This window comes from Lethenteron reissneri, chromosome 68, assembly GCF_015708825.2.
Source record: "Lethenteron reissneri isolate LAM-NWPU_2019-01 chromosome 68, ASM1570882v1, whole genome shotgun sequence".
NCBI lineage: Eukaryota > Metazoa > Chordata > Hyperoartia > Petromyzontiformes > Petromyzontidae > Lethenteron > Lethenteron reissneri.
In genome coordinates, this window is record NC_083846.1 from 3,553,894 (window position 1) to 3,575,139 (window position 21,246).

The 21,246-nt window shown below is 49.8% G+C and overlaps 1 protein-coding gene across 2 annotated transcripts; it reads right to left on the reverse strand.

Moving 5' to 3' along the window:
• Positions 1 to 2,401: 2,401 nt before the first annotated feature.
• On the reverse strand, positions 2,402 to 21,058 carry LOC133360383 (protein C12orf4 homolog). Of its 2 annotated transcripts, none has more exons than XM_061579081.1 (15): positions 20,913 to 21,058; positions 17,794 to 17,982; positions 17,008 to 17,156; positions 15,109 to 15,290; positions 13,536 to 13,635; positions 12,172 to 12,293; positions 11,115 to 11,221; positions 10,353 to 10,550; positions 9,627 to 9,752; positions 8,310 to 8,381; positions 7,823 to 7,959; positions 7,139 to 7,204; positions 6,137 to 6,194; positions 4,814 to 4,881; positions 2,402 to 3,780 (listed from the first exon to the last, which is right to left on the reverse strand). In XM_061579081.1, exons 1-15 carry the CDS (start codon positions 20,914 to 20,916, stop codon positions 3,682 to 3,684), a joined length of 1,677 nt encoding a protein of 558 aa, XP_061435065.1. In that variant the 5' UTR covers positions 20,917 to 21,058; the 3' UTR covers positions 2,402 to 3,681. The 2 variants fall into 2 exon arrangements, with proteins under 2 accessions (XP_061435065.1, XP_061435066.1); XM_061579082.1 differs by lacking the exon at positions 20,913 to 21,058 and adding an exon at positions 20,881 to 20,884.
• Positions 21,059 to 21,246: the final 188 nt, after the last annotated feature.

Below are 21,246 nucleotides of genomic sequence, written 5' to 3' on the forward strand. Positions count from 1 at the left end.
GATCACGATCCGCTTCGGCAACTCTCGCGAGGCTTGCGAGGCAACGGCGACGATCGCCACTTGCTACGTCGCCTAAATGTGACTGAAACTCTGAAGTTACAAATAACGGTTTTTCTGCCTTGCGATGAGAATCGCTCTCTGTAGCAGAGTGTGTGGGTTGGTGTTGCCTCCCGCCACCACCCGAGCTTGTGGTTAAAAACGGGTCACTTGAAGGAGTTGCGTGGGTGCCGAGGTGGTGAGATGTTAACTACCTCGCCTGCTATACAGGAGGTCGTGGGTTCGATCCCGACCCCACACCTGTACATTTGGCGTTTGCGTTTCTCTCTCTCTCTCCACGTGGTCGCGTGGATTTTTCTCCTGTTTTTCCCCTCCACATTTAGAATCAACATGCGTTTAGAGTATTTGGCTGCTATTATAAATGTCCACGTGATGATAAGCCACTTCGTTGAGGATATCATTTGTGGCCAGGTCGCTTCTAAAAAATAGCTCTGTAGCTCAGTGGGCCTTACTTAGTAAAATAAAAAATATCTTGGTTTTAGTTTTAATATCTGCATCTGCGGCCCGTTTTCTAACACGGGCTGGTGAACTGCTTTCCGCATGGACAGCAGTTGGCAAAACATTTGGAATACTTTAAAAAAATCCATTTCAGTTTAACAACCAATATTATCCATACTCTTTGGTCCTTTCGGTAAAGTCACGTGGGTATAAAATAAAATAAATAGCGACGTTTCGGGCGCAACACAAGCGTCCGTCATCAGGTGTGAAAGCGTGATCTGCTGCCGAGGCAGATTGTTCGGATCAAAAACCCTGCAGCCACAACCATAGAGGGTTGCCGAATTTTGCCAGTGGCAAAAATAAAAACCTAATAATCGATTATTAAATAAAATTTCCACTCTCAACAAAGCAACCCCCTTATCGTATCCGGGCTACGTTCCCCTTGTACCGCGATCGCCTTCCTGAGACGTCAGTGGCCCCCGACTGGCTTCTGCATATGACGCTGGAGAGTATATCAATCGCAGAAACCGCTCTATATATTTATACGCGTGTATATATGTGAGGCACGTGGAGCGACAGTGCACGCACAAGGGTCGGGCTGTTCAAGGCGAGAATCAAACTTGAAACTATTTTGGCGACGTGGTTTTCGCCGGCACGTTCATTACGAGCGACCTCTTCGTCACTCGACTTTCGCGTAACGGGTTTTGCTCGCTCCTGCGTCGCTGCGGGGCCCTCGTTAACGGCGAGGAGGTCACCGTGACGTTCGGAGTGACGAGCCGTGACGACGATGCACTGCGCGGGAGAGAGGGGGCATCACTCGCCGAGTCTCTGAAATCTGTGCAATATCGGCCGGTACAAATCGACGATCACATGACCAGTAGTGGCAGCGTCTTCCCCCACGTGCCATTGCTCAGCACCCCCCCCCCCCCCCCCCGACTCCTGGGCGCGCGCGCACGCACCCTCTTAACCCAGGTCCCCACGACATCTGGGAATTCGTATACGCTCGCGATGCACGCGCCGGACGAGAATAAGCGAATTCCCATTTCACGCGTGCGAATTACCCGCCGTTGTGGCACAAGGTGTTGGCAATGGAGGGGGCAAATTGCCTAGGAAGTTGCTTAAACGGAATGGTCGCTGGCTTAACACGAATCTGGAAGCCCGCTTTGGCTGAAAGACTTGAAAATGTGTTTTTGTTATTTCTACGCGAAGCTCCGGAAGTTGGCATTTGTTGTTGTTGACGCTGTTGCTGGATCGTGGCGCCGTCGGACGGTTGGGCATTCGCTGCTTTTAAGTGGAGGTTCAAGCTTCAAATCCCGTGCCCCCCCCCCCCCGATTATTTATCGGGGGCCATCGACCATCCCACACCTCCGGTTGGCTATGTACGATTCAACATACAGACACAGACACGTACATCATCGTCCATTTTAGCCAAGACGCGTCCTGCCCAAGCGCCCCACTCGCTTCCCCTGACGGGATGAACGATTTAACACGGAGTAGGCTTTCGCGACCAATATCATCCACAATACAGGTTGTTTTGAGTGAGATCGCGTAAATATATAAACGTGTCGTTAAACCCGCCAACACCGGACACAGCCAATTACTAAGGGGTTTGTCACGTAAACAGAACGTGGCCAATTCGTCACTAGTACAGCTACACCGGTTGTGTTTGGAGAGCAAATCCACAACATTTACAATCCGAGTACGATGTTTCGCCAGTAATTACAACCAGCTTCATCAGGCTGTGATAAAGCTAGTCTGGCGTTTATGAAGGTATCTCTCTTCTGCACTGTCGAAAACAAAACAAGTTTGTCTTTGCCGTTTTCGTTTGAAAATTATTTATTGAATGTTTTGAGCATGTGATGATGACGACGACGACGATGTTGATGACCTGTCAATTAAATATTTTGAGAGGATACAACCCTCGTGTTCTGGTTCATCATGGCTTCCGCTTTACCGCTTGCCACGGAGAGGTCTCCCTTTGAAGAGGAGGAAGACGCAAGCCCACAGCCCGCAGGACGCCACCGGCTCCTCGCGTTGCAGACGCACGCTCACATCCCCAGCACAGGCCGGTAGCCGTGCGTCGATCGATCCGTTTCAGTTTGCCAATTCATTCGGGTCGATTACCCGTGGCATATCGCGTGTCACGAGGAATCGACGCCGCCTGCGTCGCCCGGTGCACGTGGTACACACCTGCAATTGGCTACGCACGTCGCAAAAGAAGTTCAACATACATATACATACAAATCTTCTCGGTTCTTTCGGTAAAGCCACGCTGTCTTTCCGACAGCCCTGTTCTTCACCCGAGGACGGCTGCTTGCGTTGTGGCCGAAACGTCGTGAGAATTGTATTTTATTATGTTTTATTTTTATTATTTTATTATTTCCGTTCTACGTGACTTTACCAAAAGAACCAAGAAGATGAATCCCTGCAGTCACGAAAGCTTTAAATCGAAAACTATACATACAAACTCAACTTGAGCTGTCTAGCAACTTGACCACGAATGATAAGCTCAACGAAGTGGCTAATCACCACGTGGACATTTATGGTAGCAGCCAAATAATCTACACTCATGTTGGCTCTAAACGTGAAAGGAAAAACCGGAGGATCCGGAGAAAAAAAATCCACGTGACCACAGACAGAGAGATGCACAAACTCCAAATGTTCTTGGTTCTTTCGGTAAAGTCACGTAGAAGGGAAGTAATAAAATAATAAAACATAATAAAATAAGATGAATCCCTGCAGTCACGAAAGCTTTAAATCGAAATTAAACTCCAAATGTACGTCAGGGTCGGGATCGAGTCCACGGCCTCCTGCATACCAGGTGAGGGAGGTCGTATTTTTGTGTTTAGTTGTCCGTTCCCCCAGACCTTCGATCAGCCACGGTTGGCTACGTACGGTACGAAAGAAGTTCAACATACATTGTTTCGTTTTTTGTCCTTCCACCCACACCTCCGTTTAGCCACAGTCGGCAACGTATGGTGGTGCGAAAGATCAACATAATTTGTTTTAGTTTGTTGTCCTTCCCCGCGCACCTCTGATCAGCAACGGTCGGCTACGTACGGCGCGAAAGAAATTCAACGTACATACACACGAGCTACGTGGAGCGAAACGTCGGACGTCGTGCCGAACAACAACACGTGGCATGACCCACGAAAACACATCCGAGGGACGGACGGAGGCCCTCCGTCACTTCTGCCGCGATGAGGTGAGGGTGAGCGCCGAGGAGACGCGGAAGATCTGGGGCAGCATGGCGCTCAGCTGGAAGAACACCTCCTCCGACAGGCCCTGCAACGGTGACACCACGGACCACCTTTGAAATAACGTCGTGCGAAGATCTCCCCCGTCGCAATAGGGATGATTCCTCGCCAAAGTCGCCCGGGTGAAAAAAAAGTGGACTAGGTTTTTTTTGCCCAAACCAATCAAACTTAACAAATTTTATTAATTAACTTACATGAATTACTTTTTGCATTCGGTTTTCCATCCTCAAACCTGCACCTCCCGATTAGCCACGGTTGGCTACGTACGAAAGAAGTTCAACATACGTACGTACGTACATCAATACAGGAATCGGACCGTTTATCAGATGCAGAGGCAGGAGGATGTCACCCTTCAAGAAGTAACTCGGTTCTTCGTCGTGAGTTAGATCCCGACCCTGACACCTGCTGCTGTGTATTTGGAGCTTGCGTCTCTCATCATCATCACGGTGGCTAGGAGATGTTAACTACCTCGCCTGGTGTACAGGAGGTCGTGGGTTCTCTTCCGACCCTGACGCCTGCTGCTGTATATTTGGAGTTTGCGTCTCTCATCATCATCACGGTGGCTAGGAGATGTTAACGACCTCGCCTGGTAGACAGGAGGTCGTGGGTTCGATCCCGACCCTGACGCCTGCTGCTGTATATTTGGAGTTTGCGTCTCTCATCATCATCACGGTGGCTAGGAGATGTCAACTACCTCGCCTGGTACGCAGGAGGTCTTGGATTCGATCCCAACCCTGACACCTGCTGCTGCTGTATATTTGGAGTTTGCGCCTCTCTCTATCTCTCCCCGTGGTCACGGCTTTCCCCTCCACATTTAGAATCAACGTGCGTTTTAGAGTATTTGAGCCCGTATACATTTCCAGATGAGAAGCCACTTCGTTGAGCGATCATTTGTGATAGCCGGGTCGCTTCTGAAAAAGAGCTCGTACTATAGCTCAGTGGGCATTATTACCTGGTACAGATAAAAACATTTGACAGTAAAACGTATTGACGGGCAAATACGTGACGGCAATCGACGCGGTCAACGCTGAATCGCGGCATAAACCGATCGGCGTGGTTACCTGCGGCACGATGAACTGCACCGTGCGCGAGACGCCCCCGTCCCACGAGGCCATCTCCATCATGAACCCTGCGGGCAGCAGAGCAACAGCGCGACAAACGAGGTCATTCGAAGTAGAAGAAATTTTTTTTATAATCAAATGTACGGCGTCCCGGGAAATCGGGAAACGCAAGGTGATCAAATAATAAGTTTTGATTGGAAATTAATATTTTGAGTTAGGCCGCGTAACGACCTGGTCAAGCCGGGTGTTGCCAAGATCCTCCGCTACCCGCCAAACAAATTAAGCTGCCACGCGGGTGCAAAGCGTTTAACAACGTATTCTTGGTTCTTTCGGTAAAGTCACGTATAAGGGAATAAAATAATAAAAATAAAACAATTAAATTAAATTCTCACGACGTTTCGGCCACAACGCAAGCAGCCGTCCTCACGTTCGACAACGTGCTAATTACGACCGTTTCCGCTCGCTAACCCGGTGAAAGTTGTGGAACAATTCTCACGGGCTAAATAAATTCAGCAGACACGCGACAGTTTCCCGTCGCAACTTTGTCGCGCGTCAGCGGGACGAGAGCCAGGAGAGTCGAGAGGGACAAAATCCAAAACAGATATTGCGAATAACTGCATCGCTATGCCTGCTCTCCGGCAAGATTGAGCAGTATTAGTCGCGGCTACTCCCGAAGCTATCGCATGACTCACAAGACTTCAACTTGGACGTGTGATTTGGACGTATTTGTTATACACCCCACCAGCGGTTATTAACCTGGGGGTGCGAGATGCCCTTTCTGAAGGGTGCAAGACACGGCCAGATTTTTTTAGAAGGTAAATAATCGAAAACACAAATTAAGCACGGACGCGTAAGTAACAAATTACTTTGTTTCATCAAACCCTCTTTGTCGTTATTAACATTGTACTTTTTATACTCTTTGGCTCTTTCGGTAAAATCACGTAGGTGAAAATAAAATAAAAAAACTAAATTAAATCACGACGTTTCGGAAGCAACACAAGCCTCCGTCATCAGGTGGGACAGCCACAGCAAGAAATAATTTGCTGGAGTGGACAAGAGCTTGCAGTCACGAAAACTTCAAATCTAGAATTGTACTTTTTTTACGATTGAGAACCAAAGTGGTGCAAGGCTGCTGTAAAGGATAAAGACCACTGCTCAAGAGAGAGAATCATCACCACGTGGAAACTTATCAGCGCCTGGGTTTGTTCCCACCCCACCCCACCTCCCGCCCTTTCAAAATCTACTTTGCATTCTGGGTTCTCGATTAAAAAAAATTAAAACAAATGTCCCAACGATGCCGCATGCCGAGTGCGTCCGTGTCACCTTTCACACATTTGAAGACCAGCTCCGCCTTCTTCAGGCACCACGAGACGGTCATTTCCTAAGCCGCGACCCACACAAAAGACATTAACAGACTGTTGGGGCAAGGGCTGTTAGCGAGTAGCAGCTTCTGCTGCTGCCTTCACGTTCGTCCGTGGTTCCTCTTTCCCGGCTCCTCAGTCGCCCTCTCTCCCTCTCTGTCTGCGAGAGCGAGGAGCGGCTTGCGTGCGGCGCCGCATTGCGTTGAAAGTTGACACCGCACTCTAATGCGTGCGGCAATACCGGTAACCGTTATTTTACCGTTTTCTTGATGTATTTTTGAATTCTGCTAGCGGAAATGCCAAAAAAAAAACGATTTTAACGACCATAATATAAACCTATGGGACCTTTTTTCCAGTATGGAAATGTTTTTTTGCCAGTATCAAAATGATGTAACTGCTCAACCCGAGCCATTCATCCTTTGATATTTGTAGTGGCATTGTACAGGTCGAACTAGTGAGACAAGGCCATAAAGAAAGCTGTCTCTGGTGCAGGCCAATTATACTCTTAGGTTTTTTTCGGTAAAGTCACGTAGATAAAAAAGAAAATTTAAATTTATAAAATAAATTATTTTATTTCTATTATTACTTTTATAAATTAAAATTTTATTTTTACCTACGTGACTTTACCGAAAAAACCTAAGAGTATGATTCCTTGCAGTCACAAAAGCTTCAAATCTAGAAGTAGGCCAATTAGTTCCGAAGACAATGCACACATTATCAGAGCGTGCTTGTTTGCATGCTTAGCCACACGTATGTTTGATTAATGCAGACTTGATGCCTTGAAACAGGTGTGCGTCTATTTGGTGCGTGCGCATTTTAACACCTACTGCTTTATTGCCAAAACGGGTAGAGCATATTCTTATTTTTCTTCATCATATTAACCGTTAGCTTTTACCCACGCCGCCCGCACCCTGCCCCGCCACACCCCGTGACCCCTAGTGCGCTCCCATTGGCTAAGACTAACCTCGGACATCTCGTGGACGAGCAGCAGGGGCAGGGTGATGTTGGTGATGTCGTTGTGGCAGCAGACCTACAGCGGAGGGGCAGCATGGCATCGCCGTCAAGGCAAAACATGAGCGGCGAACGTGTATCCACGCGGCACCCTGCGTCGTATGTACGTGTGTATGCTCAAGTTCTTTCGCAGTCTACGTAGCTAACCGTGCTAATCGGAGGTGCGGGGGAAAGACAACAAACTATAGGTTTCTGCGCGAGTCTGTGGGTCTCTGTTTGAGTCTGTAGGTCTCTGTTTGAGTCTGTGGGTCTCTGTTTGAGTCTGTGGGTCTCTGAGTCTGTGGGTCTCTGTGCGAATCTGTGGGTCTCTGCGCGGGTCTGTGGGTCTCTGTGCGAGTCTGTGGGTCTCTGTGCGAGTCTGTGGGTCTCTGTGCGAGTCTGTGGGTCTCTGTTTGAGTCTGTGGGTCTCTGTGCGAGTCTGTGGGTCTCCGTTTGAGTCTGTGGGTCTCTGCGCGAGTCTGTGGGTCTCTGCGTGAATCTATGGGTCTCTGTGTGAGTCTACATATGCATGTACGCTGACCTTCTTTCGCACCGTACGTAGCCAACCATGCCGCGTCTTCAACGGCTCCAAGCGTTCCCTCCGTTGGGCGGGCCGTTCCACCATTCGCCCACCCACCCACCCGCCCTCCCGGCTCACCTTGAGGATGTTGCGCAGGCCCATGATGGCCGGGTCCCGGGCCGTGATGGCGCCGCAGCGAGCGCCGTCGTCAACGCACAGGTGGAAGACCACCTGCACCTCGGCGAGGTTGGAGTGCCGCGTGATGTAGAACTCCCCTGCGGAGGAGAGGCACGCCGCGGTCGCGCCATCACGACGGCGATGGCACCGGGGGGGGTGGCGCTGGCGTCGCACGAGGCGACACTCGGCCCCCCCCCCCCCCCCCTCAGCGGCCGGGCGTTTGCAAAACCGGGAGGCCGCCACCGGTTAATAACTGATGCGAAAGATCCCGTGACGTAATTTTTTTTAAAGAGGGCGGGCCTACTCTACGCGTGCCGGCATCGCCGTCAAAATGTTTGCGCCGACCGTGTGAAAAATTATGGAAAAATTATGGAAAAATTACGGAAAAATTACTCTATGAAGAGGTAAAACGACACAGGAACATCAGCGCCCTGCTGGCAGACTGCACCTGGCGAGATGTTTTGTGGATTCTTCTCCGAGTTTTTCTTGTCGTCCGCGCCTCCGTTCCGGGCAAAGGACTCTTGAAATTCAACCGGACACAATCCCGCGACCGTTTAACGTCGTTGCGGAGACCGCAAGTAACAAAATAAAATAAGCAGGCAATGCATCTCCTTCATCTATGTATTATATTATATTATGTGATGGGCTTCTTGTTCAATGAAACAGGAGGTATTAAGATATTATATTCTTGGTTCTTTTGGTAAAGTCACGTAGAAGGGAAACAATAAAATAACAAAAATATGAAACAATAAAATTCTCACGACGTTTCGACTGGAATACAAGCAATCATCATCAGGTGTGAAAAACAAATTTCCTCGCTGTGTTTTTCACACCTGAGGAAGATTGCTTGTGTTGCAGTCCAAACGTCGTGGGAATTTTATTGTTTTATATTTTGTTATTTTATTGTTTCCCTTCTACGTGACTTTACCGAAAGAACCAAGAATATAATATCTTAAAACCTCCTGTTTCATTGCCAGCAAGGGTCAACACCTATTCTTATTTTGCATACTTTGATACTAGCAAAAAGGTCCCGTAGATATAACTGCCCAACCCGACCTATGCATGCTTTGATACGTGCATTGTCTTTGTGCTGCTTCGCCTTTTGCCGTTCTCTGGTCTGACACTGGTGGTGAGACTTGGCCATAAAGAAGGCTGCTATCTTTGGTGTCGGCCAATCAGTTTCAAAGACAATTCCATATATAATTATCAGAGGCATGTTCGTTTGCATGTTCACAACAAGTACGTGCTGTTAATGCAGACTTGATGAGGTCATGTGCGTCTATTCGGTGTGTGCGCATCTCAACACAACTCCTATTTTATTTGCCATAAAGGGTTGAAAGCCTCCCCTTATTTTTAATGACAGGCTACGAGCAGCACAACCACCAAAGCCCAGCAAATGAGAGGCGATGCTCTGGGGAACACGGCAATGGTTCATTTATTATTAGGTATAGCCCTGTGAGCCATTCGGCTCTTGAATCGGGTGCAACCGCAACAAACAAAAAACACGAACAAGAAACATCTTAAAGTGACTATGTGACTAAGTGTGAATAGAGAATCCAAGAAAAGACAGCAAAATATTGCAGAATAAGCACCGTACACCAACGCTGTGTGCAAAAATCACAGTGGAATGCAAGTCAAACAACAACAACAACAACCACAAGACAACTTAGATTAAAGCCATCAGTCTAACTCTGTACTACAACAAACAAAAAGTGCAAACAGAAAATAGAAAACAGAAAATCCACGATGCCCACCCCCACCTCACCTGTGCCCTTCTTATCCTTGCCGTGAAACGTGTTGACGGCCAACACCACCTCCTGAACGTCGTTCATCTGCTGCTCGAGTTCCAAGAAGTGAAAATCGGTCGACTGTTGGCAAACCGTCGCAAACTCTGTCGGGAAAACAAAGGTGTAGGTAGGCAACCCCGTTTTAGCCTGCAACAAGACAGCCGATGGGGGGCGAGTGCTGTATCTATGTATGTAGAACTTCTTTCGCACCGTACGTTATGCAACCGTGGTAATCGGAGGGGCGGGGGAAGGACAACAAATTAAACACAAAAAGCAGTCATACAAAAAAGGTTTTCAATTTAAAATTGCAGAGCTCCAGTTGCTTCCTAATTACTATTTTTTAACAATTTTTTTATTTTCGCAGGTAAAGTCCCACTGAGCTACATAGTTCAGCGAAGTGGCTCATTACACGGAAATTAATAGCAGCCAAATACCCTCAACGCACGTTTCTAAATGTCGAGGGAAAAACCGGAGGACCCAGAGAAAAATCCACGCGACCACGGAGAGAGAGAGACGCGCAAACTCCAAATATACAGCAGCAGGCGTCAGGGTCGGGACCGAACCCACGACCTCCTGTACACCAGGCGAGGTAGTTAACATCTGGTCACCGTGGCGCCCACGGTAACATCGGAAGAGCGTTCCAGACGGGACGCAGTCCGGCAGGCTCAACATGCCGCCACCATCGCCACCACCACCACCGCCACCTTTCTTGATGCCGCTGTAGGAGCTGATGCGGTTGTCCACGAGTAGCACGAGGCCCGAGAGCGCGGCGGAGTAGAGCGATAGCGCCATGTGCAGTCGGCGGGGCCGCGTGTCGCCCTGCGAGCCGGCGCGCAGGCGACACAGCTCCAGCACGTCGGCGCGCAGCAGCCGCAGGTTGTGCATCGTCTTCATCTGAGCGCCTGCGTACGCGACCCCAACCAGAAAGAAGCGAGTCAGGTCTAGCGGGGGTCAAACTCGTCGCGAGAAAACCGGCAGACCGACCACCCAACCCACGACCTCCTGTATACCAGGCGAGGTAGTTAACATACTCTTAGGTTTTTTTCCGGTAAAGTCACGTAGGTAAAAAATAATAATATAAAAATAATAAATGAAAATTACTAAATTAATTTACTAATAATAATAAATGAAAATAAGTAAATCAAGTTATTTTCATTCATTATTCTTTTATTTTATTATTATTTTTTACCTACGTGACTTTACCGAAAAAAAAACCTAAGAGTATGAATCCTTGCAGTCACGAAAGCTTCAAATCTAGAGGTAGTTTACATCTGGCCACCGTGGCGCCCACGGCGATATCGGAAGAGCGTTCCAGACGGGACGCAGTCCGGAAGACTCAACGTGCCGTCACCACCACCACCGCCACCACCACCGCCGCCACCACCGCCACCCCCACCCCCCCCCCCCCGACCGCGGCGCTTAAAAAAACACAGCCGTGGGGCACGATGACGAGCAGTGCCGCACACCCAGGTGGATAGTGAAGCTCTCCTCTAGCCGCCGGTGCTCCTCGTACGCCACTCCCTCCTCCATCTCGGCGTCGGGCGGCTGCCCCGTCAGCCCCGCCACGTCGTCCCTGCGGGCGACGAGGACGATGAAGGCAGAATGAGAATATTTACCGATGCCGGAGGAATCCTATGAGCTGTAAAGCTCTTTTTCACAGATGGCCAGTAGCGGCAGGTAAGAGAAAATTGCAACAACAAACAATACAAAAACACGATAATAGTGCAAAGTATAAAAGAGCTAAACAAATTACCCAAACACATGCAAATAAAATTCAACCATGGAGAGAATATACAAACTCAAAAAATACACCAGGCGTAGAGTCGGGATCGAACCCACCAACTCCTGTATACCAGGCGAGGTAGTTAACATCTCCTAGACACCGTGATGGTGAGATGCAAACTCCAAATATACAGCAGGCATAGGGTCGGGATCGAACCCACGACCTCCTGTATACCAGGCGAGGTAGTCAACATCTCCTAGCCACCGTGATGATGAGATGCAAACTCCAAATATACAGCAGGCATAGGGTCGGGATCGAATCCACGACCTCCTGTATACCAGGCGAGGTAGTCAACATCTCCTAGCCACCGTGATGATGAGATGCAAACTCCAAATATACAGCAGGCATAGGGTCGGGATCGAATCCACGACCTCCTGTATACCAGGCGAGGTAGTCAACATCTCCTAGCCACCGTGATGATGAGATGCAAACTCCAAATATACAGCAGGCATAGAGTCGGGATCGAATCCACGACCTCCTGTATACCAGGCGAGGTAGTCAACATCTCCTAGCCACCGTGATGATGAGATGCAAACTCCAAATAAACCCCAGGCAAAGGGTCGTGATCGAACCAACGACCTCCTGTATACCAGGCGAGGTAGTTAACATCTCCTAGCCACCGTGATGATGATGAGAGATGCAAACTCCAAATATACAGCAGCAGGCGTCAGGGTCGGGATCGAACCCACGACCTCCTGTATACCAGGCGAGGTAGCCAACATCTCGCCACCGCCACTCACCCGCCGGCCTTGCCGTCCGGCGTACTTGAGTCCTGGTGCACCTTCATGACCCAATCGCGGTACTCGAGCCTCTGCAGCTCCATCAGCTGCTTCAGCTCCACGTTCCACTTGCTCTCCACCGCCTGCGTGGGCAAAGCGGGCGCGCCAAACGCTGCATTTTCAGGACGGCGTGCGACGTCTGACGCGTTGTTACCACGCGCGTGAACCCACGGAGAGCCTCGCTCGAGACTCGGGATGTTTTATTATAATTTATCCGCCGGTAGGGTTCCATCGAGCTAAGCGGCTCTCTGTTATGAGAAGGATCACAGCCCAAGGCCGTCGGACGTTGAGTCGGTTACAGGGCATTGCAGGGTGGGAATATGCAAACGAGAGCATGATCGCTCCCCCCCCTGATCGGCCCCTACTAATAAGACTACAAAGAGATGTCCAACACCATGTGAGACTAGGCTCTAAGAAAAGCTGTCTCGGGTGTGGACCAATCAATTTCAAGGACAGTGCATACATTATCAGAGTTGTGTTTTTTGTTTGCATTCCGACCGCAGTTATTATGGTCTATGCAAACATGACTCCTTGTAAAAAGAGGTGTCAGTTTTGTTGCCAGATAAAAGGGTAAAAAAACAATTATCATTATAATAATGGAATTCTCCAATACATTCATCGCATTCTATCCAATTCGCGTCATTAAAAAAACACACGCGCTATGGCAGAACTGACTGTAAGCGTCGCCGCACGGCACTCGTTCGCTCGCTCCCAAAGAGAGAGGACGACTCGGAGGCGCAAGGAACCACAGACGAGCGGGAAGGGCAGCAGCCAGGCGGTGAGCCGACGCGCCAAATCCCTACCCCACCCCACCTCCAAGCTCTGCCAGTCCTCTATGTATCAAGGTGTAATGGACCAATTAGAGTTTACATGTGGGAGGAAAGGCACATCACCCGAAGACGGTGCGTGCGAGGGAACAACACTCGATCCCACACAGAAGGGACGGATGATATTCGTCCGCACTCTGCCGGAGCGCATTCTCGTGGCGAGCCGGGGGCACGGCACCTCTTCGACGCCGACGTCGAAGGGAGTGTCACAGCCAATGTGTGTGTGACCCACTAACCCTCGCTGGCTCCAAAGCGCTGGATCACAGGCCACGTGCTCAGCCACCACCGCCGCCAAGCGAATGGCCACTTGTAGGACGGTGCCGAGTCAACCTTGTGCCACACAGGCACATCTGCCACTGAGGGGTTCCTTTCCGAATGGCTGAGATGAGATGCGACGCATGTTTCTTTTTGACCTGCCGGGGAATTTAAGCGAGGTGTCTTTCGACTGTAATGTGTTGAACCGCTCCACCCCAACGCTCGCCCTCCCCGCCACGAGACCTGCTGAGTCTCGAAGTGCTGCACGGCCAGAACGTTGACATCCTCGTCCCTCAGGGACTTGCCCAGCTCCTGCATGGCTCGCTCCATCTCCACGCGCTGCCTGCGGGTGGCAAGCAACGATAGCGACGACAACGTCATCAACAATAGCGGCCGTCGCTCACCATGCACGCTTCCCTTTCTCTCTTCACTGGCGTACCCGATCCAGGCCGGCGCGGGGGGCCACTCGCGGTAACGGGTGCGGTTTTTAAATCCTTTATATTAAGTTCACTTGCTTGCTTACTTGCTTGCGCGCTTACGACCGTGCAAATCTTTCGGTCGTTTTTTAACCCACTTCCCGTGATCCAATCGAGCTGACATTTTGCACACAGACTCGTTGTGCGTGACAATTTATTTTCGTGAAATTTTTTTTCCTAAATTTTCCACTTTTTAGGAATTTTTTTTTTTCATATTTAATTTAAAATATCAATGTGATAAAAATGAAACTCTTACTGAAGAAAAACAGAAATGAATAATAAAATAAAACCAATGCCACGCATATAAAGGATTTATAGTAAAAAACTTTGTTTTTACGGATTATTTTTTTTTCCATTGGCTCTTCGACCGTGCCGAGCCAGAACTAGACCGTGATTGAGAACTAATTTCTCTAGAACTGCTTTTTTGCAGTTCAGTTTGTTGCCGTTCCAACCCGCACCTCTGATTAGCACATGTGAAAGAAGTTTAACATACGTAGACTCACGTAGACCCATACACCAACACAGAAACCCATCGTTTTCTGTCCTTTCCGCGGACCTCCGATTAGCACGGTTGGCTATGTACGGTGTGAAAGCAGTTCAACGTACACACAGACATACCGGCCGAGTCGCCGTTGGAAAAGAGCTACATAGCTCAATGGGTTTTACTCGGGAAATAAACTTCTGATTCTTCTGACTCTAATGATACGCTGGCCTCACTAGACATCTGAATGTTTGCTCGGGGCCAAGCAGGGCCAACAAGAAACAGAGCGAGCGAGAAGGTGAGAGACAGAGCGAGAGAGAGTGAGAGAGAGAACGAGCGAGAAAGTGAGAGCGCGGGAGAAAGAGCGAGAACGAGCGAGATAGTGAGAGAATGAGCGAGAGTGAGAGAGCGAGCGAGAGAGTGAGAGAGTGAGAGAGAGAACGAGCGAGAGTGAGAGAGCGAGCGAGAGAGTGAGAGAGAGAACGAGCGAGAGTGAGAAGGAGAACGTGCGAGAGACAGAGAGAGAGAGAGCGAGCGAGAGAGTGAGAGAGAGAACGAGTGAGAGACAGAGAGCGAGAGAGAGTGAGCGAGAGAGAACGAGCGAGAGCGAGCGAGAGAGTGAAAGAAAAAACGAGTGAGAGACAGAGAGCGAGAGAGAGCGAGCGAGAGAGTGAGAGAGAGAACGAGTGAGAGACAGAGAGCGAGAGAGAGCGAGCGAGAGAGCGAGCGAGAGAGCGAGAGAGAGAACGAGCGAAAGTGAGAAAGAAAACGAGCGAGAGACAGAGAACAAGCGAGAGAGTGAGAGAACGAGCGAGAGACAGAGAGCGAGAGAGAGTGAGCGAGAGAGCGAGCAAGCGACCTCTCGCGCAGCTGCTGCAGGGCCATCTCCCGCTCGGCGAGCATCTCGGCGGCGCTGACGCAGTAGTGGTGCTCCAACGTGAGCAGCGTGTGCGACACGGGCGAGTGGATGAGAGCGCTGTACGCCCGCGAGAACTCCTCGTCCGCACGCGCCTCCTCAGCTCCCACGTGCTCCACCGTGGTCTGCGCTCCGCCGCAAGGCACCGTAGACAAATATCCCCCAGACCGCGTTAACCTTTAACAGACATTCGGTGGGCAAGTGACGTTTGCGAACTCCTACGAGGGCCGGCACGGCACACCGATGAAGGAGCTGCCTTTCGATGTTTACAGCTCCTCACTTGAGGCTGAGTCAACATGGTCCCAGGAGCCCAGGGCCAGTTCAAATGTTCATCACCCTTAATAGCAGAAAGCGGGGAATCGAACTCGGTTCGTCGGGTTCGTAGCGCGGTTCACGAACCACTGCGCCACCACTCCCTGCACGGTACCATCACCACTACCACTCACAAAGCGCAATCAGGTCAACTGCTTGTCCGTGAATTTATCAGGTTAATAACGCAGCCCTGTGATTGCTTGCTCAGGCCACTGCTGGTGGAGAAAACCTCTACTTTTGCAGGCTGGAGTCACCTTGTGCCACAAAGGGACAGCTGCCACTGGTTGAGATGAGATCTGATGTACGTTGCTTTGGGGAATTTCAGCAAGCGCCCTGTACATGCAAATATTATTATTGCATTCAAATAATTATTAGCGTACAGCGTAATCGGTAATGTATATTGAACCTCTTTCGTACCGTCCGGAGCAAACCGTGCTAAACGGAGGTGCGGTGGATTGACAACAAACTAAACACATTTACACTATGAGACCTCTTTTACCAGTGGCAAAATATAGTAGTATGTTTTTACCCTTTTAAACTGGTACAAAACTGACACCTTTATACAAGGCATCATGTTTGCAATAACCACAACACAAGTAGTATCAGAGTATTGAGAGCTCTAAATACTCTGATATTGCACTGTGTTTGAGTTGTACGCCTTCTAGTGTCATCTGATCCAACACCAATGGGGACTAGGCTCTAAAGAGGACAGTGCATATTATTATCATTATCAGAGTTGCTTCTTTTTGTTTGCTTTTTTGACTACTTGTGTTGTGGTTATTGCAAACATGATGCCTTGTATAAAGGTGTCGGTTTTGTACCAGTTTAAAAGGGTAAAAACCTACTACTAAACTAAAACACAGTTCTAAAAAGATTAGTTTTCACACAAGGTATAAAGGTACGTAGCTCCAGTGTCTTCCAAATATCGGAAGGAAGAGCATTCCAGACGGCCGCAGAAGCGCATCTGAAAGCGCGAGATGTGGTGACCCATCTTTGTAATCGGCGGAAACGTAGCGGCGACCGCAACGGGCGAGAATGTACAGCACGTACGCATGTTGCGCTTGTTTCGCACCGTACGTAGCCAACCGTGCTAACCGGGGGTGCGGACGGCAGAGATCGCAAACGGGTTTTGATTCCTTACCCGTACCCGGCCGCACCAGGGTCGCAAATGGGTACCCGTACCCGTACCCTTACCCGTACCCGGCTACCCGTACCCGGCCGGGTACGGGTAGGGTACAGGTACGGGTACCCAATTGCGACCTCTGGGATGAAGCCATGTTGCAGGCGCGGGTGGGTTTATTCTAGGAACTTGAATTGTGAGAAGAGACAAGACGTTGGGAAATGAGTGACAAACGGTGACTCACCAGTGACCCACGGCCTACCCGTACCCGGCCGCACCAGGGTCGCAAACGGCTACCCGTACCCGGCTGGGTACGGGTAGCCGGGTATCGGGTAGGGTACGGGTATCGGGTACCCGGTTGCGACCTCTGGCGGATGGCGAGCGTGAGCAACGGGGCCCCGGCGACGCACCTCGCGGAAGGCCTTCTCCCAGGCGCGCGCGAGGCCGTCCACCTCCTCGTCGGAGGCGAGGGCGATGCCCTCGAGCGCGCGCTCTCCGCTCTGGTCGTACAGCTCCTGCGTCTTGTCGCGCACAAACTCCCCCAGTGCCTTCCACAGCTCTGATAGGGGGGGCGGGGTGAGGCCGAGTGTGAGAGGGAGGGGGAGCGGCGTAACGCAGACGTCAAGAGGTGATGGGGATGCCGCTTGTTTCCTTAGGCCTTCTCGAAAGACTCGCCAGTTCCAACTGGCCTACACTTCCCAAGTATAATAATAACTTTCATTTTAGATAGCGTCATTCATGCCAACAGCGGTACGCGCTAGAGCGATTCCCATTTTTCCGTGTGGTCTTTGACGGTCTTCATCTTTCTGGTTCTTTCGGTAAAGTCACGTAGAAGGGAAATAATAAAATAATACTAAGAAAAAATAATAAATACAATTCTCACAACGTTTCGGCCACAACGCAAGCGGCCGTCCTCAGGTGAAGAACAGGTCTGTCGGGAAGACAGCGTCTGAATGTTCGGACGGCTGCTTGCGTTGTGGCCGAAACGTCGTGAGAATTGTATTTTATTATGTTAAATTTTTATTATTTTATTATTTCTCTTCTATGTGACTTTACCGAAAGAACCAAGAAGATGAAGACCATGAAAGACCACACGGAAAAATGGGAATGGCTCGAGCGGGTACCGAAGAGCGAAACATCTGATCCCAGGTCTCACGGACTACGACGCACGCACGCCCGTGCCAACCGGCACGCACCGTCCTCGGCATAGCAGGGCAGCGCGTGGCTGTGCACAAGGCGACTGTGCAGGTCGCTGATGGGGCAGGCGAGCGGAAGGCCGACCGGGACGCTCAGCGGCGGAGTGTCCCTTGTCGCGAACGTGAAGTCCACCACGGCCACGGGGCCTGGCACATCCTCCCCCATGGCGGCGCTCGTGTAGCCGACCCCTAAGTGCCCAACGCACACACGGGGAGGGGGGCACGCACATGTACGTACGTTGTACGTTGAGCTTCTATCGCACCGGCACACACGCGTAAACAAAGATGCGAGTAGAGTATTCACTTCGTTATTCGCCTACTTGATCTCCGCGATTTTGCCTATCCGTGAATCGCACCTGGAACTCGATATGACTTCAACGAGTGAGAAAGTGATGAGAGAGAATGTGATGTGAGAAAGTGGCGAGATAAAGTGATGATTCTAGATTTGAAGCTTTCGTGACTGCAAGGATTCATATTCTTAGGTTTTTTCGGTAAAGTCACGTAGGAAAAAAATTAAAATTAATAAAAAGTAAAATAAAAATAAAATAAAAATCACGTTTCGGAGGCAACACAAGCTTACCTTGGCTCCTCCCACCCTCAACCAGTATATATAAAACTACGGTTTTTCTTGGAATTTCTCTCACTTGATACAGCTATCGTGCTGTGACTGTTCCACCTGAAGACGGAAGCTTGTGTTGCCTCCGAAACGTCGTGATTTTTATTTTATTTTTTATTAATCTTAATTTTTTACCTACGTGACTTTACCGAAAAAACCTAAGAATAAAGTGATAATGCTTAGCAGCATAATTTAAGGAAAGTTAATTTATTAACTATGTTCATTTCATAATCAACGTTTTTTGGTTAGATCACGTTATTTATAAATTTGTCGTAACCCTCCACGAAAGCTTATATGTTCATTTATTTACTTTGTTTATTCAAACCAATTAATGTTATAATTCCCATGTATTGAATAGCTTGTTTACGCTTTTTGTTTTAGGACATTAATTCGTAGGCCAATATCATTATCCGTGACATTGGCTGTTCACGAGCATCTCTGAATAGTTTCCCTCCCGAATAACGAGGGGATACTGTAGCACCATTCAACACATAGGGTGGGGAACCTACGGGCAGTGGGATGGATACGGGACACTACTTAAATTTCACACGGCTCGCAGATTAATTTCACTTACGACTGAAACACAAACGACATTTACCCATCACTAGATCGTCTTGACACGTGCGTTTAAGAGTATTTGGAGGCTGGGTGGGGAGGGTGGGGAGGAGCTGGGTGGGGAGGGTGGGGCTGGGTGGGGCTGGGTGTGGGGCTGGTCACCCCGTGGTGCCCTTATAAAACTCAACGTTTAACCTACTCACGCCGGCTTGTGCCCGCCCTCACAGTCGGGCATATTTGCGGAATACACCACGCCGCCGTTGACCCTGGCCATTGACCGAGCAACCCGACGTTCCTACCAGCTCCCTCCGCAGGAATGTGTTAAAGGGGCGGCTCTATAAATGCTTGCTTCAAGCTACTGCTTGCGTTCGGAACGGCTTCCGTTAGACTGCAGTGCATGCACCCCCAGGTTAAGAGCCACTACACTATACACTACATTACAATATACTACACTATGCAGCAGAGGTGTGGACTCGAGTCATGTGACTTGGACTCGAGTCAGACTCGAGTCATGAATTTGATGACTTGAGACTCGACTTGGACTTGCATAACAATGACTTTGTCCCACCTCTGAGGTGTGGACTCGAGTCATGTGACTTGGACTCGAGTCAGACTCGAGTCATGAATTTGATGACTTGAGACTCGACTTGGACTTGCATAACAATGACTTTGTCCCACCTCTGCTATGCAGTACTATACACTACTATACGCTACAATACACTATAAACGTTGAGTTTTATAAGGGCACCACGGGGTGACCAGCCCCACCCCACCCAGCCCCACTCCTCCCTGCACGACGGACACAATAATCCCCTGTGGGCTGGTGTATCCAGGAGGTTCCTACCAGTAGAACTACTGTACTTGGCCAAGTCGAAACCGAATGGTGATCTATCCCTAATGCAGCTGCCCTTTGAGCCGGTGGAGAGTAAAATTCCACGTTGCCATGGCCGGGGTCGATTCTATGCCTAATGCAGCTGCCCTTTGACCCGGTGGAAAGTAAAATTCCACGTTTCCATGGCCGGGGTCGATTCTATGCCTAATGCAGCTGCCCTTTGACCCGGTGGAGAGTAAAATTCCACGTTGCCATGGCCGGGGTCGATTCTATCCCTAATGCAGCTGCCCTTTGAGCCGGTGGAAAGTAAAATTCCACGTTGCCATGGCCGGGGTTGGTTCTATCCCTAATGCAGCTGCCCTTTGACCCGGTGGAGAGTAAAATTCCACGTTGCCATGGCCGGGGTTGGTTCTATCCCTAATGCAGCTGCCCTTTGACCCGGTGGAGAGTAAAATGCCACGTTGCCATGGCCGGGGTCGATTCTATCCCTAATGCAGCTGCCCTTTGACCCGGTGGAGAGTAAAATGCCACGTTGCCATGGCCGGGGTCGATTCTATCCCTAATGCAGCTGCCCTTTGAGCCGGTGGAAAGTAAAATTCCACGTTGCCATGGCCGGGGTCGTGTCTATCCCTAATGCAGCTGCCCTTTGACCCGGTGGAGAGTAAAATTCCACGTTGCCATGGCCGGGGTCGATTCTATTCCTAATGCAGCTGCCCTTTGACCCGGTGGAAAGTAAAATTCCACGTTGCCATGGCCGGGGCCGGTTGCGTACACAGAACCGACCACTGCTCTGTGTTGTGCCAGTGGAGGCGCGCGGGGGGACACCTCTCGTGTTCTCCCTCGTTACGGCTGTCGTTAGTTAGGCGAATAAACAATAAGCCGCGGTTAATTTAATACAATTAACGCAACAACGTACAACATTTTCGCACGGGCACAGCTGAAAATTAGGTAATTTGTGACCAAATAAAACCCCCCAACAGCAGCAAAGAAATTAACGACGTAACGACGATGTGCAACTTGAAAGCGTTAGAACGTTTAAAGAATAAACTGTAGCTGTTAATCTGTTAAATGTTAAAATTATTACGGTAAACAGGAAATCGCGCACACGACACTCACACATGATCTCGGGTAAACACTAGCGGCTTGATCGCCGCGCGCTGCCGCACTGCCGATTCGTCACCGGATTCGCAACGGAATTAATTCGTTTAGTTTAAAAATAGTCTTAACGTCGTTTCAGCAGGCGGCACGACGAACGTCCGTGCGAGATAACGCCGGCGATATTTTTTTTGTTTGTTTTCTATCGCATTTAACGTGTGGTGCGTGGTTGCCTATGTTAGCGGGTGGTCGTGGTGGTGGGAGGGTTTCTTATGGCGGCGAATTATCGATGACGTCAGAGCGAAAGTGCAACGCAGCCGATGAGGAGCCGCGGACCTGTTTTCCCGCTCAAATG

Excerpts from the sequence above, each read along its gene's own strand:
- LOC133360383 (XM_061579081.1), bottom strand. Across the intron at positions 15,291-17,007 it reads GGGAGAAGGCCTTCCGCGAG|ACCACGGTGGAGCACGTGGG; the intron begins GTGCGTCGCCGG and ends GGCGGAGCGCAG. Across the intron at positions 12,294-13,535 it reads AGCACTTCGAGACTCAGCAG|GCGGTGGAGAGCAAGTGGAA; the intron begins GTCTCGTGGCGG and ends TTGCCCACGCAG.